At 43.3% G+C, this 16,833-nt stretch overlaps 2 protein-coding genes and 1 long non-coding RNA gene across 5 annotated transcripts in view; 2 read left to right on the top strand and 1 right to left on the bottom strand.

Annotated features, from left to right (window-relative positions):
* The window catches only part of LOC130367622 (calpain-5-like), a 32,611-nt gene extending 27,697 nt beyond the window's left edge, over positions 1-4,914 (top strand). The window contains exons 9-12 of the mRNA XM_056570182.1: positions 282-478; positions 3,123-3,244; positions 3,315-3,448; positions 4,597-4,914. Of these exons, the coding sequence (XP_056426157.1) occupies positions 282-478; positions 3,123-3,244; positions 3,315-3,448; positions 4,597-4,767 (624 nt within the window). The 3' untranslated portion in view covers positions 4,768-4,914. The remainder of the gene's footprint in view (positions 1-281; positions 479-3,122; positions 3,245-3,314; positions 3,449-4,596) is intronic.
* The window catches only part of LOC130367625 (uncharacterized), a 40,832-nt gene that overhangs the window by 7,192 nt on the left and 16,807 nt on the right, over positions 1-16,833 (bottom strand). For both annotated transcript variants that reach the window (XR_008892112.1, XR_008892113.1), the window contains exon 2: positions 7,818-7,933. This is a non-coding gene — a long non-coding RNA (uncharacterized LOC130367625). The remainder of the gene's footprint in view (positions 1-7,817; positions 7,934-16,833) is intronic.
* On the top strand, positions 4,780-10,575 carry LOC130367623 (uncharacterized). Of its 2 annotated transcripts, none has more exons than XM_056570184.1 (4): positions 4,780-4,978; positions 6,108-6,449; positions 7,808-7,925; positions 9,374-10,575. In XM_056570184.1, exons 1-4 carry the CDS (start codon positions 4,927-4,929, stop codon positions 10,008-10,010), a joined length of 1,149 nt encoding a protein of 382 aa, XP_056426159.1. In that variant the 5' UTR covers positions 4,780-4,926; the 3' UTR covers positions 10,011-10,575. The 2 variants fall into 2 exon arrangements, with proteins under 2 accessions (XP_056426159.1, XP_056426158.1); XM_056570183.1 differs by having other exon boundaries at positions 9,371-10,575.

The raw sequence follows: 16,833 nt of genomic DNA, 5'->3' as shown, positions 1-16,833 counted from the left end.
GCAGCCGTCATGCCCCCTCACATAGACTTGTATTGAGGGGGCGTGGCCATGAGATCACGATCGGGGCGTGGCCGTGACATCACAAGCTTCCTACCCGCATCGCCAGTCATCCGGCACGGAGCAAAGTTTGCTCTGTGCGCCGGATGTCTTGGGTGCCGTAGCCGAGATCGCTTGGGTTCCCTAGCGGAGGGACCCATGTGATCAGACATTTTATTCCCTATCCTTTGGAGTACCCCTTTAATCTGCTGACCTCTATGATTCACGGTTCTTTCTTCTGTCAGGTAGAGATGAATCGCAAATACCGTCTACATTGCACGCCCGCTAAAGCTACATCTTCAACTTATATAAACTCCCGTAGCGTCATGGTTCATACTGAGCTGCTGAAGGGGCGCTATGTCATCTTGCCGACCACTTTCCAACCAGGGCTAACTGGAGCCTTCTTCCTGCGGGTGTATACAGACCATGCAAGCCACCTAAGGTATAGAATTCTGCACCAAGTACTTCAGACTCTTTTCTGTGACACTTGAAATTTAGCTCTGGGGGCCTCCTATTTCTCTGATCATCTTTGAAATGTTTCTGCAACTTGAGTGAAGTCACCTGTGGTAATGGACCCGCTCTGCCAGTTACTGGTTTGGCGTTGGGCCAAACTTGGGAGTGGAGTATTCTGCTAGTTTTCATCCTTTATCCCGCTTCATGATGCAGAAGCTTGACTTGAGTTGCAGAGGAGATACCAGGTCCATACACAGGAGGGCATCGAAGTACAGGAGTTAGTCTGGAAAACAGAAACAAAGCAGACACGAACCTTTGCGATAGAAAACTACAATGTTGCTCAAGCACCAGGGAACAGTGGAGCAGGTGGGGGCAGCATCATGTCTGGGGGAAACCAGGCACTGCCCATCACCTGCCCAATACCATCCCTACAGTGATCATGGTGGGGGCAGCATCATGTCTGGAGGAAACCAGGCACTGCCATCACCTGCCCAATACCATCCCTACAGTGATCATGGTGGGGGCAGCATCATGTTTGGAGGAAACCAGGTACTGCCCATCACCTGCCCAATACCATCCTTACAGTGATCATGGTGGGGGCAGCATCATGTCTGGAGGAAACCAGGCACTGCCATCACCTGCCCAATACCATCCCTACAGTGTAGTATGGTGGGGACAGCATCATGTCTGGGGGAAACCAGGCACTGCCCATCACCTGCCCAATACCATCCTTACAATGATCATGGTGGGGGCAACATCATGTCTGGAGGAAACCAGGCACTGCCCATCACCTGCCCAATACCATCCCTACAGTGATCATGGTGGGGGCAGCATCATGTCTGGGGGAAACCAGGCACTGCCCATCACCTGCCCAATACCATCCCTACAGTGATCATCGTGGGAGCAGTATCATGTCTGGAGGAAACCAGGCACTGCCCATCACCTGCCCAATACCATCCCTACAGTGAAGCATGGTGGGGGCAGTATCATGTCTATAGGAAACCAGGCACAGCCCATCACCTGCCCAATACCATCCCTACAATGATCATGGTGGACACAGCATCATGTCTGGAGGAAACCAGGCATTGCCCATCACCTGCCCAATACCATCCCTACAATGATCATGGTGTGGGCAGCATCATGTCTGGAGGAAACCAGGAATTGCCCATCACCTGCCCAATACCATCCCTACAGTGAAGCATGGTGGGGGCAGTATCATGTCTATAGGAAACCAGGCACTGCCCATCACCTGCCCAATACCATCCCTACAGTGATCATGGTGAGTGATCATGGTGGGGGCAGCATCATGTCTGGAGGAAACCAGGCACTGCCCATCACCTGCCCTATACCATCTCTACATTGATCATGGTGGGGGCAGCATCATGTCTGGAGGAAACCAGGCACTGCCCATCACCTGCCCAATACCATACCTACAGTGATCATGGTGGGGGCGCCATCATGTCTGGAGGAAACCAGGCACTGCCAATCACTGCCCAATACCATCTCTACAGTGATCATGGTGAGGGCGGCATCATGTCTGGAGGAAACCAGGCACTGCCCAATACCATCCCTACAGTGATCATGGTGGGGGCAGCATTATGTCTGGAGGAAACCAGGCACTGCCCATCACCTGCCCAATACCATCCCTACAGTGAATTATGGTGTGGGCAGCATCATGTCTGGAGGAAACCAGGCACTGCCCATCACCTGCCCAATACCATCCCTACAGTGATCATGGTGGAGGCAGCATCATGTCTGGAGGAAACCAGGTACTGCCCATCACCTGCCTAATACCATCCCTACAGTGATCATGGTGGGGGGCAGCATCATGTCTGGAGGGAACCAGGCACTGCCCATCACCTGCCTAATACCATCCCTACAGTGATCATGGTGGGGGCAGAATCATGTCTGGGGGAAACCAGGCACTGCCCATCACCTGCCCAATACCATCCCTACAGTGATCATGGTGGGGGCAGCATCATGTCTGGAGGAAACCAGGCACTGCCCATCACCTGCCCAATACCATCCCTACAGTGATCATGGTGGGGCAGCATCATGTCTGGAGGAAACCAGGTACTGCCCATCACCTGCCCAATACCATCCCTACAGTGATCATGGTGGGGGCAACATCATGTCTGGAGGAAACCAGGCACTGCCCATCACCTGCCCAATACCATCCCTACAGTGATCATGGTGGGGCAACATCATGTCTGGAGGAAACCAGGCACTGCCCATCACCTGCCCAATACCATCCCTACAGTGATCATGGTGGGGCAGCATCATATCTGGAGGAAACCAGGCACTGCCCATCACCTGCCCAATACCATCTCTACAGTGATCATGGTGGGGGCAGACTAGATGGGCCAAATGGTTCTTATCTGCCAACACATTCTATGTTTCTATGTTTCAATTCCATGAAACAGCAGATGTAATGTTTCGGGTTGTTTGGATGTCCGTAGACTTTACCCAGAGCGGCCTCATTACTATAGGATCGTAAAAAGTAGATCTATGTTACCCCAAATTTAATGCAAGCCAAGCCGTGGGCAAAAGCTAGTGTAAAGATACTTATACTGTATGTACTCGGAGATATATATGTAACTAAGTGAAAACTAGTGATGCATTTCTGATCCTAGGGAACTGACACAAGATGCTCCTCGGCCATCCTGTATGTCCTTCTTGGTGGGCACTCTGCGATTGGTCACCTCTATTACAGTGCATGCAGCATCGGGACTGTCAGTGCCAGGGGGGAGCAGAGGTACAGGAATATTTCTCTGGTAAAATTTTGGACTTGTTGAATAGGTTCTGATCAATGTTGTTCCTTGTAGACCCCGCAGTTTATGCTACAGTTCACTGTGAGGGCAAAAAAGTGACCTCAAGGAGTGTCAAGGGCCAGAACCCAGAGTTTGACCTGAAGGCAGTATTCTACCGTAAGCATGAGAAGCGACCGGTTATTGTGCAGGTTGGTATAAGATTTTTTTATATAGATTTTTTTGCTTATTTCCTATGAACATTTAACCCCTGACATAAGCAAGACAGGTAACCTTGATTCTTCAAGGGGGGGGGGGGTTCATAGTATATAAATGTCATATCAATCTTCTGGACCTCAGGTGGGGCAATTTAAAAGAGATGGTCGATGGGGGGTGGGGGTGGTGAAATATTTCTGAAGTACACTACAGTGGTCCTAAGACTAAAGCTTTTTCCTAACCTGAAATCCATCATTTCCTCTCGACAGCAAGAGGAGGAGATAAAATAAATTACATTTTTTAGGCCCTATACAGATAAGGGAACCTGCTGGCCATTCAAGACCTGAATCAGTACATTGGGCTTTGCACCCCCTATGTATAATTCCAGTTTGGTTCTATGACTTGGCTCTGGATTGCATGTTGTAGATTCACAAGTGGATGGTTGCAAATGGGCCAATATTGGGAGACCAGTTTACATTTGTCTACGGTAGAGTAGAAGGGACCTCCATGACATCATCCAGGATGGTCCTGACTAGAGTTGAGCGAATGTACAGTAAATTGGTTCGTAACGAACCTTGCGGCTCGGCGAGCCGCAAGGTTCGTTACGAACCAATTTACTGTAAGTTCACTTAACTCTGGTCCTGACTTTGCCCTTCACTTTCTATCCATTATGGTAGAGAAACAAAGAAGGAAAGGATCCAGCTCAGGATGAAGTCAAACAGGAACTTTATTGAAGATCACATGGATGGCACATTAAAAACCAACGCGTTTCGGGTCAAGCTGGACCCTTAGTCATGGCTGGACCCTTAGTCATGGTGATGCCATGACTAAGTGTCCAGCTTGACCCGAAACGCGTTGGTTTTTAATGTGCCATCCATATGATCTTCAATAAAGTTCCTATTTGACCTCATCCTGCGCTGGATCCTTTCCTTCTTTGTGATACTGTTTGGTCCGGAAGCACTACCGGTTAATCCGAGCGCAGGTGTGGGTGTCCGGCAGAGGTGAGCCACCAGTTTTGCATTATGGTAGAGAAAGGACCTGAACAGGGGCCTTTTCTCTTTTATCTCTATGGTACAAATGCTCATGAAGGTTTTTAGGCCTTATATTTTACTACTAAACTTCACCTTGATGTAATATATTTCAGGTTTGGCTGTCTCGCTGGACCAGGGACTCTCTCGTGGGTACTGTGTCCATTCCATGTGCCGTCGGAGAATCCAACCAAACCTCAGTCCTGAGACTTCAGAGGAAGGACTTGACATCTGCTGGATTCATCATGGTGGAGACATCGAGCAGCTCAGACCTGACTGCACTCTGACTCTTTCCACTCTTTCATGTCGTCCTCTCATTTCCCGATCTAACCACCTACTTTCTTGCTATATTTTTGTCTTCCTCTCCCCCTCTTTCCTGTTCTACAGTACTGTCAGTCAGCACTTCCTCTCCAGTTCTTAATACCTTTCGAATACCCTGCTTGAAGATGAGGAGACTGGTCCTTATAGTCCTCTACATTCTAGGAGGAGCAGGTTCAGGTAGGAGATTGACCGATTTGTTCTTATGTGACATTCTTCATTATTTTATTGCTTGGTCAGTTTTATAGTGGAAAATCATATAACATACCTAGAGATGTCACATGCGTAAAGGCGCCCATACCTTGGGACGCGTCAACCATTCTCTAGTTCCCGAACCCCCGTAGTCAACTCATTTTGCAGTAGGGGGGTCAGAACTGTGTATTCCGATTGTACCACCTCTAGTCTTCTATACTCTGACTCCATTACCCTGGTAGGGGTACACATCTTGAGACATTTTACTGGACTTCATAGTTCTGAATTTCTAACATATTTTTCCAAAACAAAGGAGGAAATGTGTATTTATGTGTAGACCTGGTACATTATAAGCTGAGAGTATAAGCTACAGCCTCCATATCCCGTGGTACATCCCCTATTGCCAGCAAGAATAAGCCATTCGTGTAAGACGTTAGACACAGTCTCATTACGCATACATGGTATTATGTTGGACTCTATGTCATACAAGGTATTAGGGTGGATTTAATGTCATCAATGGTATTATGGTGGACTCAATGTCATCAATGGTATTATGGTGGACTCAATGTCATACATGGTATTATGGTGGACTAAATGTCATACATGGTATTATAGTGGACTCAATGTCATACATGGTATGATGGTGGATTCAATATCATACATGGTATTATGGTGGACTCAATGTCATACATGGTATTATGGTGGACTCAATGTCATACATGGTATTATGGTGGATTAAATTTCATACATGGTATTATGGTGAACTCAATGTCATACATGGTATTATGGTGGACTCAATGTCCTACATGGTATTATGGTGGACTCAATGTCGTACATGGTTTTATGGTGGACTCAATGTCATACATGGTATTATGGTGGATTTAATGTCATACATGGTATTATGGTGGACTAAATGTCATACATGGTATTATGGTGGACTCAATGTCATACATGGTATTATGGTGGACTCAATGTCGTACATGGTATTATGGTGGACTCAATGTTGTACATGGTATTATGGTGGACTCTATATCATACTTGATAATATGGTGGACTGAATGTCATACATGGTATTATGGTGGTATAAATGTTATCGTCCTCTTTATGTCGTTACCAGTACAACAATCCTCATCGCTTATGGAGCTAAACTTCACACAGCTAAGATCTCCTGACCTCTACCTGGTCTCCTGCACCCCTCAGATCCCGGAGGAACAGGTATTCCAGGTGCACTGGAAGGAGGAGCACACCAATGGCTCATACAGCATGATTGCGGTGCTAAGTCCTCACTGGGGAAATTACACAAAATTTTATTATCAGGAAAGGGTAAAGCTACATAAAAAGTATGGCCAAACCTACACGATGGAGCTAATGGCCCTGAAGATGAGCGTCTGCTGTGAAGCTATCACCTTCCCATCTGGGACTATTTATGAGAACTGCATTACCATCGAGGAAGACTCAGGTAAGATGGTCAATAATTTCTAATCTCTACAAGAATATAATTTACTATATTGCATGAGTACAAGGATAAAACCACTATAATACTGCCCCCTATGTACAAGAATATAACTTCTATAATACTGCTCCTATATACAAGAATATAACTACTATAATACTGCTCCTATATACAAGAATATAACTACTATAATACTACTCCTATATACAAGAATATACTCCTATATACAAGAATATATCTACTATAATACTGCTCCTATGTACAAGAATATAACTACTATAATACTGCTCCTATATACAAGAATATAACAACTATAATACTGTTCCTATATACAAGAATATAACTACTATAATACTGCTCCTATGTACAAGAATATAATTACTATAATACTGCTCCTATATACTAGAATATAACTACTATAATACTGCTCATATATACAAGAATATAACTACTATAATACTGCTCCTATATACAAGAATATAATTACTATAATACTGCTCCTATATACTAGAATATAACTACTATAATACTGCCTCCTATATACAAGAATATAACTACTATAATACTGCTCCTATACAAGAATATAACTACTATAATACTGCCTCCTATATATAAGAATATAACTACTATAATACTGCCCCCTATATACAAGAATATAACTACTATAATACTGCCTCCTATATACAAGAATATAACTACTATAATACTGCTCCTATACAAGAATATAACTACTATAATACTGCCTCCTATATACAAGAATATAACTACTATAATACTGCCCCAATATACAAGAATATAACTACTATAATACTGTCTCCTATATACAAGAATATACCTACTATAATACTGTCTCCTATATACAAGAATATAACTACTATAATACTGCCTCCTATATACAAGAATATAACTACTATAATACTGCTCCTATATACAAGAATATAACTACTATAATACTGCTCCTATATACAAGAATATATCTACTATAATACTGCTCCTATGTACAAGAATATAACTGCTATAATACTGCCTCCTATATACAAGAATATAACTACTATAATAATGCTCCTATATACAAGAATATAACTACTATGATACTGCCTCCTATATACAAGAATATAACTACAATAATACTGCTCCTATATACAAGAATATAACTACAATAATACTGCTCCTATATACAAGAATATAACTACTATAATACTGCTCCTATATACAAGAATATAACTACTATAATACTGCCTCCTATATACAAAAATATAACTACTATAATACTGCTCCTATATAGAAGAATATAACTACTATAACACTGCCTGTTATGTACAACAATATAACTACTAGACCCTCATACACTTATGTTTTCCCAGATGCCATTACCTATAACTTCCAATATGCACTTTTGGGGACATTACTGGTGGGTGGATTCTTCTTCCTTGCCTCCGTAGTCCTCATATGTCACATCTGCTGGATGAGGAAGACTTCACGGTAAGATCCTACAAAAAAAGAAAACTTGTAGTTTGTTCTCAGGTGTGCATAGCGGAAATTTAAAGGAGTAGGCCAGTTTATGAAAACCTATCCCCTACCTGCAGGTTAGGGGATAAGTGTCAGTTCCTGTGGAGTCCCAGTGGTCAGACGCCCTGCGATAAGACACTTATTCCCTATCCTGTGGACAGCGCTCGTGTATCTCTGGCTCTCCCATAAAGTGCATATATAAAGGGGCCATACTGGCCACCGCTTCATTCATGGGGAGAGCCGGGCGCCTCGCAGGAGATTAGGGATAAGTGTCTGATCATGGAGTAGTCTAGTTAATAAAAACGTATCCCCTATCCTGCGGATAGGGGATACGTTTTTATTAACTAGACTACTCCTTTAAATATGGAAAATAGATACGGACATCATCTGACCAATCGTACGACAATAGAAACCTACACAGCGTTTCAAAAGATTTTGTTAAGTTGACTGAGAGAGACTCCATATTGATGATTTTTGGCTTCTTGTTAATGTTTTTGAACGCCTGGGAGTCTCCTCCATGGGGCACAGCTATTTCTTATTATTTCAGGGGGTGGAACTAGAGCTGGTCTGTTTGCCAGTAGTGCACACACAGGCACTTCCTTTACCTTACATCTCTGCCCAATTGCCATACAGCACCTACTTCTTCCTGCTTTACCATGACATACTGTTGGTGAAAGTGCTCTGAACAGGCTGGAAATTTGCTGGGGAGTTGGCTGAAATGTCAGGGACTATTTATGGTCCCGTGTGGCCTGCTACTAAAGGGCTGGTGTCCTCTTGTACAGGAAGGTCTTTTATGAGGGATTGGCCAATACAGCGAGCCCTTTCTGGCCATTTCAGAGCAGTCGAAGATGACCCCAAACCTACAGAATGAAATAGAGTGTAAATCTTCTGTTTCCTGAAACATTTGTTTAGCGGTACATGGAGCACTGTTTGGGTCATCGTGTGGTTCACCACATATTTCCTCTATAACTGGAGTTGGCGATAGCGCCCAGGTTTCTCTCTGCCGTCATTTATAAGTGAAAGTACCATGGGCATCACAGAAATAACAATGCTAACAATAAAAAATCACCACATCTCCTATTTACACCACTGCTTGTGAGTTTCAATAAACAAAACAAAATAGCCACTTGTAGGACATGAACAATAGACGCCGGATCGTGATGAATATACACTGTTCACGAGTCTGGATTTTTTTAAAGGAGAACTCCAGCCAAAATTAACTTATCCACCATCTACAGGATAGGGGATAAATAGCTGATCGTGGGTGGCGACCACAAGGACTCCCCCGCGATCTTCATAACTGGACCCTGACTCTCCCAGTGAGGAGCGTGTGTCACCTACCGGTAGACCGCACATGATAATTTTGCCATACCGTTAAATTGTGCACACTGCATTTAACCTCTGTTATATTTCCATAGTAGGTCCCTCAATTTAAGAGGTGCAAGGCAGCAATTGTTGACCAGAAGCCGGAGATCCGAAATACCCTACAGAAGAACTTCACCCTCCGTGAACCTTGCCTATGAGGCTCCTCATAATACTGATCTACACCGTAACGACCCACTGCCCAGACGTGCGCATCTCCAGAATACTCCTCCAATAATCCAGCTAGATGCTTCTGAGGATCTATCACCACGAAACCCAACCATGAACAGTCACTGGTCTTCTGAGGAGCCTTGCCCTACACCTTCTAATGTCATACCGGCACCGCACCATATCTATACCAACGTTCTCCATCGCAACAATCAATACCCAAAGGCCCGGAACGTAAGAAGTTTGCAGATAGAACCAACCATAAACCAACATCAACGTGAGATGTTTTCATATGAAGATACCGATCCTTCATCTTCTGCACCACATGTAAACTCGCACCCTTGGTTATTCGAGGGTACATCCTATTCCTCTGAAGACATCACATCTCCACATTCTTTTAGACTCAATCCTCCGAGGACACCAGAATCTCCCTTTATGACCATCAATCCCATGTATCATACTGGTTCAGGCTGGGCTGCCCATCCCAAAATTTCTCATCTGAACTATGAACATTCTATGATCTCATAAACACTTTTATATCACTTTTTATAGTTTTTTTGTACATATCTATAATATTAGCTTCAAAGGACCATCTGGTACCCAAAGGTCTGAACCTATAGGGGACCACAAGGGGGACAGTTTTGTCTTTATAGACCCAAGTGTCCCATGTAAATAAGGACTTTCTGGATCTAATTACCAACTTTGTCCAAGAAGGGGGATTCGGATCTGCAGATCAAGTACTGATAAGATTTCCCACCTCCTGCAAAGACTGTTGTGTTGGTCCTGACCAGACTGGGACCACCAATGGTAATGTAGATCCAGTAGAGTAGTATTAATGCACACAGCGTTAGCATTTCTGGCTTTATTCCCAGGAAGATTGCTATTCACCCTAGTGATGGACCATTAATAATAGGGACCATTTGGTACTAAAGGTCTGAACATATATGGGACCTAAAGGGGGGCCAAGATGGACCATAAATTGCTTATCAAGGGACCTTTTTTCTTCTTTAAGGTACAAACACCATGTACTGCACTTATGAAGGTGCGTTTTATAAAGCTACTAGACCCTGGTATTCTCATTATATAAATAAAATATTAGACCTTTTTTTAACAGAGTCTGAATTTTTTGTCTTCTTGTCTATCAACAAAACCACCATACAGTGACCACCTGATAGTACCAACATACCACCATACAGTGCCCACCTGATAATACCAACATACCACTATACAGTGACCACCTGATAGTATTACCATACAGTGCCCACCTGATAGTACCAACATACCACCATACAGTGCCCACCTGATAATACCAACATACCACCATACAGTGCCCACCTGATAATACCAACATACCACCATACAGTGCCCACCTGATAATACCAACATACCACCATACAGTGCCCACCTGATAATACCAACATACCACCATACAGTGCCCACCTGATAATACCAACATACCACTATACAGTGACCACCTGATAGTACCAACATACCACCATACAGTGACCATGTGATAGTATAAACATACAGTGACCACCTGATAGTACCAACATACCACCATACAGTGACCACCTGATATTACCAACATACCACTATACAGTGACCACCTGATAGTACCAACATACCACCATACCGTGACCACCTGATAGTACCAACATACCACCATACAGTGACCACGTGATAGTATAAACATACAGTGACCACCTGATAGTACCAACATACCACCATACAGTGACCACCTGATATTACCAACATACCACTATACAGTGACCACCTGATAATACCAACATACCACCATACAGTGACCACCTGATAGTATTACCATACAGTGACCACCTGATATTACCAACATACCACTTTACAGTGACCACCTGATATTACCAACATACCACTATACAGTGACCACCTGATAATACCAACATACCACCATACAGTGACCACCTGATAGTATTACCATGCAGTGACCACCTGATATTACCAACATACCACCATACAGTAACCACCTGATAGTACCAACATACCACCATACAGTGACCACCTGATAGTACCAACATACCACTATACAGTGACCACCTGATAGTATTACCATACAGTGACCACCTGATAGTATTACCATACAGTGACCACCTGATAGTACCAACATACCACCATACAGTGACCACCTGATATTACCAACATACCACTATACAGTGACCACCTGATAGTACCAACATACCACCATACCGTGACCACCTGATAGTACCAACATACCACCATACAGTGACCACGTGATAGTATAAACATACAGTGACCACCTGATAGTACCAACATACCACCATACAGTGACCACCTGATAGTACCAACATACCACCATACAGTGACCACCTGATAGTACCAACATACCACTATACAGTGACCACCTGATAGTATTACCATACAGTGAACATCTGATATTGCCAACATACCACTATACAGTGACCACCTGATAATACCAACATACCACCATACAGTGACCACCTGATAGTATTACCATACAGTGACCACCTGATATTACCAACATACCACTATACAGTGACCACCTGATATTACCAACATACCACTATACAGTGACCACCTGATAATACCAACATACCACCATACAGTGACCACCTGATAGTATTACCATGCAGTGACCACCTGATATTACCAACATACCACCATACAGTAACCACCTGATAGTACCAACATACCACCATACAGTGACCACCTGATAGTACCAACATACCACTATACAGTGACCACCTGATAGTATTACCATACAGTGACCACCTGATAGTATTACCATACAGTGACCACCTGATATTACCAACATACCACTATACAGTGACCACCTGATAGTACCAACATACCACCATACAGTGACCACCTGATAGTACCAACATACCACCATACAGTGACAACCTGATAGTACCAACATACCACTATACAGCGACCACCTGATACTATTACCATACAGTGACCATCTGATAATACCAACATACCACTATACAATGACCACCTGATAATACCAACATGCCACCATACAGTGACCACCTGATAGTATTACCATGCAGTGACCACCTGATATTACCAACATACCACCATACAGTGACCACCTGATAATACCAACATATCACTATACAGTGACCACCTGATATTACCAACATACCACTATACAGTGACCACCTGAGAGTACCAACATACCACCATACAGTGACCACGTGATAGTACCAACATACCACTATACAGTGACCACCTGATAGTATTACCATACAGTGACCACCTGATATTACCAACATACCACCATACAGTGACCACCTAATAGTACCAACATACCACTATACAGTGACCACCTGATAGTATTACCATACAGTGAACATCTGATATTACCAACATACCACTATACAGTGACCACCTGATAATACCAACATACCACCATACAGTGACCACCTGATAGTATTACCATACAGTGACAACCTGATAGTATTACCATACAGTGACCACCTGATAGTATTACCATACAGTGACCACCTGATATTACCAACATACCACTATACAGTGACCACCTGATATTACCAACATACCACTATACAGTGACCACCTGAGAGTACCAACATACCACCATACAGTGACCACGTGATAGTATAACCATACAGTGACCACCTGATATTACCAACATACCACCATACAGTGACCACCTGATAGTACCAACATACCACTATACAGTGACCACCTGATAGTATTACCATACAGTGAACATCTGATATTACCAACATACCACTATACAGTGACCACCTGATAATACCAACATACCACCATACAGTGACCACCTGATAGTATTACCATACAGTGACCACCTGATATTACCAACATACCACTATACAGTGACCACCTGATATTACCAACATATCACTATACAGTGACCACCTGATAGTACCAACATACCACCACACAGTGACCACCTGAGAGTACCAACATACCACCATACAGTGACCACGTGATAGTATAACCATACAGTGACCACCTGATAGTACCAACATACCACCATACAGGGACCACCTGATAGTACCAACATACCACCATACAGTGACTACCTGATAGTATTAAAATACAGTGACCACCTGATAGTACCAACATACCACCATACAATGACCACGTGATAGTATAAACATACAGTGACCACCTGATAGTACCAACATACCACCATACAGTGACCACCTGATAGTACCAACATACCACTATACAGTGACCACCTGATAGTATTACCATACAGTGAACATCTGATATTACCAACATACCACTATACAGTGACCACCTGATAATACCAACATACCACCATACAGTGACCACCTGATAGTATTACCATACAGTGACCACCTGATATTACCAACATACCACTATACAGTGACCATCTGATATTACCAACATACCACTATACAGTGACCACCTGATAGTACCAACATACCACCACACAGTGACCACCTGAGAGTACCAACATACCACCATACAGTGACCACGTGATAGTTTAACCATACAGTGACCACCTGATAGTACCAACATACCACCATACAGTGACCACCTGATAGTGTTACCATACAGTGACCACCTGATAGTACCAACATACCACCATACAGTGACTACCTGATAGTATTATCATACAGTGACCACCTGATAGTACCAACATACCACCATACAATGACCACGTGATAGTATAAACATACAGTGACCACCTGATAGTACCAACATACCACCATACAATGACCACCTGATATTACCAACATACCACCATACAGTGCCCACCTGATAGTACCAACATACCACCACACAGTGACCACCTGAGAGTACCAACATACCACCATACAGTGACCACCTGATAGTATTACCATACAGTGACCACCTGATATTACCAACATACCACCACACAGTGACCACCTGAGAGTACCAACATACCACCATACAGTGACCACCTGATAGTACCAACATACCACCATACAGTGACCATCTGATAGTATTACCATACAGTGACCACCTGATATTACCAACATACCACCATACAGTGACCACCTGAGAGTACCAACATACCACCATACAGTGCCCACCTGATAATACCAACATACCACCATACAGTGACCACCTGATAGTATTACCATACAGTGACCACCTGATATTACCAACATACCACCATACAGTGCCCACCTGAAAGTACCAACATACCACCATACAGTGACCACCTGATAGTATTACCATACAGTGACCACCTGATATTACCAACATACCACCACACAGTGACCACCTGAGAGTACCAACATACCACCATACAGTGACCACCTGATAGTACCAACATACCACTATACAGTGACCATCTGATAGTATTACCATACAGTGACCACCTGATATTACCAACATACCACCATACAGTGACCACCTGATATTACCAACATACCACCATACAGTGACCACCTGATATTACCAACATACCACCATACAGTGACCACCTGATAGTACCAACATACCACCATACAGTGACCACCTGAGAGTACCAATATACCACCATACAGTTACCACTTCATAGTACAATTTTCCTCCAAATTTCCACCTTTCTATATTTTCCTCTTGACTAGAGCCCAAAACACTTCACCTTTTAAGGAAAAAAAGGCACATAAACATTCATGCGCGGCCCCATCTACTGTTACATACAGTCATGGCTGTAAATGTTGGGACCCCTGATGTTTTTCAAGAAGATTAAATATTTTCTTGAAACTAAACCAAAAAAATTAGGAAAAAAAGCAAATTGGACATAATGTCACAGCAAACTCCAAAAATGGGCTGAAGAAAATTATTGGCACCGTTAACTTAATATTTGGTTGCACATCCTTTGGAAAAATAACTGAAATCAGTGTCTTCCTATAACCATCAATAAGCTTCTTACACCTCTCAGCCGGAATGTTGGACTCTTCCTTTACAAACTGCTCCAGGTCTCTTATTGGACGGCGCCTTTTCCCAACAGTAATTTTAAGATCTCTCCACAGGTGATCAATGGGATTTAGATCTGGACTCATTCCTGGCCACTTCAGAACTCTCCAGCACTTTGTTGCCATCCATTTCTGGGGGCTTTTTGATGTATGTTTGGGGTCATTGTCCTGCTGGAAGACCCAAGATCTCAGACACAAACCCATCTTTCTGACACTGGGCTGTACAGTGCGACCCAAAATCCGTTGGTAATCCTCAGATTTCATGATGCCTTGTACACATTCAAGGCCCCCAGTGCCAAAGGCAGCAAAACAACCCAAAACATCATTGACCTCCACCATATATCACTGTAGGTACTGTGTTCTTTTCTTTGTAGGCCTCATTCCGTTTTCGGTAAACAGTAGAGTGATGTGCTTTACCAAAAAGCTCTATCTTGGTCTCATCTTTCCAGAAGACATTTTCCCAGAAGAATTTGATGGAGATGGACTTGTAACCTTGAGATTTTGATATTTTTCCACAATTTTGGTTCTCAAGTCCTCAGACAGTTCTCCTCTCCTCTTTCTGTTGTCCATGCTTAGTGTAGCACACAGACACACAATGCAAAGACTAAGTGAACTTCTCTCCTTTTTATCTGCTTTCATATCTGTTTTTATATTGCCCGCACCTGTTACTTGCCCCAGGTGAGTTTAAAGGACCATCACATGCTTCAAACAATCTTATTAATCCACAATTTTGAAAGGGTGCCAATAATTTTGTCCAGCCCATTTTTGGAGTTTGGTGACATTATGTCCAATTTGCTTTTTTTTCCTCCCTTTTTTGGTTTAGTTCCAATACACACAAAGGGAATAAACATGTGTAGAGCAAAACATGTGTCACTGCAATCCTTTCCTGTGAGGAATACTTCATTTTCTTGAAAAATTTCAGGGGTGCCAACATTTACGCCCATGACTGTGTGTCTGTGGCCACCCCTCTTTTATATCTGTACCCCGATATCCCCCACTAGGTAACATTTGCGCACACAGTCCGGGGTCACAGTATTCTGATAAGAGATTTTAGCTACAACTGGGAGTAGAACCGATACAGAGAAAACTGTAAGGAGAAGATTTGCAGCTTTTTCTGTGTTTTGAAACTTATTCTGGATTAGTCTAAAATACTGATCAGGATCCAATGTGAGAGCCCAGCCTGGATGTATAACAGAGAGGCCTGCTGCCACCTAGTGGTGTATGTGTGAGCAGCAGGAGCAGCAGCCGATTTGTACCGCCACCTCTACACATCCTGTCTCTGCAGACCCTAAATATATCTCTCTGATTGTGATCTATGCTCGAGCTGCGGTGACCACAAACCTTGCTTCTTATTAAGCTCCCCCCCCCCCATAACTTCCTCC

Source organism: Hyla sarda, chromosome 4 (assembly GCF_029499605.1).
Source record: "Hyla sarda isolate aHylSar1 chromosome 4, aHylSar1.hap1, whole genome shotgun sequence".
Classification (NCBI taxonomy): domain Eukaryota; kingdom Metazoa; phylum Chordata; class Amphibia; order Anura; family Hylidae; genus Hyla; species Hyla sarda.
The sequence above is the reverse complement of the archived record's forward strand: the minus strand, read 5'-3'. Positions and strand labels throughout refer to the sequence as shown.

Bases quoted from the DNA above. Each gene is read 5' to 3' on its own strand.
- LOC130367623 (XM_056570183.1), top strand. From the start codon at position 4,927: ATGAGGAGACTGGTCCTTATAGTCCTCTACATTCTAGGAGGAGCAGGT. The intron at 6,450-7,807 runs GTAAGATGGTCA...ATGTTTTCCCAG, and splicing joins TACCATCGAGGAAGACTCAG to ATGCCATTACCTATAACTTC. The intron at 7,926-9,370 runs GTAAGATCCTAC...ATATTTCCATAG, and splicing joins TGGATGAGGAAGACTTCACG to TAGGTCCCTCAATTTAAGAG.